The sequence below is a fragment of the Ipomoea nil genome, unplaced genomic scaffold (genome assembly GCF_001879475.1).
Source record: "Ipomoea nil cultivar Tokyo-kokei standard unplaced genomic scaffold, Asagao_1.1 scaffold2783, whole genome shotgun sequence".
In the NCBI taxonomy this organism is placed as follows: domain Eukaryota; kingdom Viridiplantae; phylum Streptophyta; class Magnoliopsida; order Solanales; family Convolvulaceae; genus Ipomoea; species Ipomoea nil.
Genome location: NW_017619211.1, coordinates 265,295 through 267,396, shown reverse-complemented (window position 1 = coordinate 267,396; position 2,102 = coordinate 265,295). Strand labels below are relative to the sequence as shown.

At 36.5% G+C, this 2,102-nt stretch overlaps 1 protein-coding gene across 1 annotated transcript; it reads left to right on the top strand.

Moving 5' to 3' along the window:
- Window positions 1–948: 948 nt before the first annotated feature.
- On the top strand, window positions 949–1,450 carry LOC109157534. Its single transcript, XM_019305390.1, has 2 exons — window positions 949–1,260; window positions 1,343–1,450. The coding sequence occupies exons 1-2, from the start codon at window positions 956–958 to the stop codon at window positions 1,389–1,391; spliced, it is 354 nt and encodes a 117-aa protein (XP_019160935.1). The 5' UTR covers window positions 949–955; the 3' UTR covers window positions 1,392–1,450.
- The last annotated feature ends 652 nt before the right edge of the window (window positions 1,451–2,102 follow it).

Sequence of the window (2,102 nt, the reverse complement as noted above, 5' to 3'; positions counted from 1 at the left end):
TCAACAAAAGGTAAATAATCCAATTTCATTATCTCAATTTGTTTGTATTTATTTTCTCAATGGATTAGCTCCAATTACTGGCAGTGCATTAATTATGCCTCCAAATCTAATCCAATTTCATTATCTCAATTTATTTTTCTTTGATATTGTGTCATATCAATTGTAGGTATTATCCAATGTCATTCAAGATCTATTCCCAGGAGTTCAACATAGAAACTGTGTTAGGCATGTGCATGCCAATTGGAGTAAGAGTCACTAGGGGAAGGCTCTGAAAGGCCATTTTTGGCAGATTTCAAAGACACCAAATGAAGCACAAATTTCTGAAAATTTGAAGGCTTTAGAGAAGATAGATGTTGCTGCCCGTGTTGATCTTAACAAATATCCTATGCAATTCTGGTGCAAGGCTTACTTCAAGGAAGATGTCAAGTGTGACATGGTGGATAACAACCTCAGTGAGGCATTCAACAGAACTTTGTTGAGTGCAAGATCAAAGTTTATAATTCCATTGCGTGAGGATATAGGGGTAGCAACAATGAAGAGGGTTGCAAAGAAAAAAACATTGGCTGAAAATTGGAGAGGGAATTATGGCTCATTGGTGATGAAGTAGCTGAAGGAAAGCATACTTGGGAGTGCAGGTTGGGATGTGGCATTCAATGGAGTAGAGGGGTAAGAGATAAAAAAGGGCATATTTCAATTCAAAGTAAATTTACAATTCAGGACTTGTTCTTGTAGGCTTTGGCAATTGACCGGTATCCCATGTTGTCATGGCATTTGCGCCATATTTCACAAAGGACATCAGCCTAAAGAGTACATACATGAATGCTATAGTGAGGAGCTTTACTTGAAGACTTATGAATATGTAATCCAGCCACTAAATGGGGAATTTTTTTGGCCAACCACTGAAGGTAATGAGATACATGTTCCTGTTCCAAGGAAGATGACTGGTAGGCCAAAAATGAAAAGAAAGCTTGAAGACAATGAAAAACAGAAGCAAAAAATCAGTTCTAAGGTTAAGAAGTTGTCAAGAAAAGGAAGAATTATGACATGTCAACTATGCAAGGGAAATGGACATAATAAACGATTTTGTCCTACACTATCAAGCCAACAAGAAGAATCTACCAGTTCTTTTGCTGTTAGAGGAAGAGGAAGACCATCTACTGCTGCAAGGGGGAGTGGTAGAGAGAGAGAGAAGAAGGGGGCGGGGGAGAGGAAGTGGAAGAGGAATAGACTTGTCGCAGGAAAGCTTAGTTGGAATGTCAGGTAAATTAATTGAATAGAATTATTCATGTAGATGGTTGTAATCCAGCTTGATTAATTGACAATGATTCCTCTATTTATAAAGCTTTCATAGAGTGAAGCTCAATGGAACCATGCTTGCAGATGAAGATTGATGAAGTCACTTATTTTTGTGTTTTTGTATATTACTAGCCAGTGTTTATGTATTCACTTCTTTTGTCTTTTACTAGCTAGTTGATGAACAAATGTCTGTGTATGATTTTTTGGATGAACAAATCATTGGAAGGTTGTGAATGAACAATACATTGGCAGGTTTTGATTATGTGAATGTCTATGTATAATTTACCTGCATTCATTGGTTTGTGATGTGTTAGTTATTTACTTGGCAGGTTTTGATTATGGCATGTTGTGTGATATGTTAGTTAGAGAAGTAAGGGATTTGACAGGTTATAAATTTCATGAGAATGCTCTAGCAGAGTCTGCAGTTGGCAGTAATATTCATTCCAGGAAGGTAAAAAAAGGAAAAATTGGCAGTTTTCCATTTATTGAATATGACTTTGATAATGGAGTTGGCATTTTTCCATTCATTGAATACATTGGCACATTGGCAGTTTACATTCATTATAGGAAATAACTTATAAGGGCCCAAAGGCATGCATTTTACATTCATTGTATTAGGACTATTATTAGGACTCTATGTATTTGAGTACATTATGACTCCCTATCCTAGTGTCCCTATGATTTCTACTCCATATCCTAGTCTCTCTATGATTCCTCTTGTATATATTCCCCCAGTCTGTACAGTTATTACACAGTTCATTCAATACCATTTTATACAGTTCTCATCTGGTATCAATTAGCTAGGG

Coding starts and splice junctions, on each gene's coding strand:
- LOC109157534 (XM_019305390.1), top strand. CDS start 956: ATGAAAAGAAAGCTTGAAGACAATGAAAAACAGAAGCAAAAAATCAGT. Junction 1,261..1,342: donor AAGCTTAGTTGGAATGTCAG/GTAAATTAATTG, acceptor CTATTTATAAAG/CTTTCATAGAGTGAAGCTCA.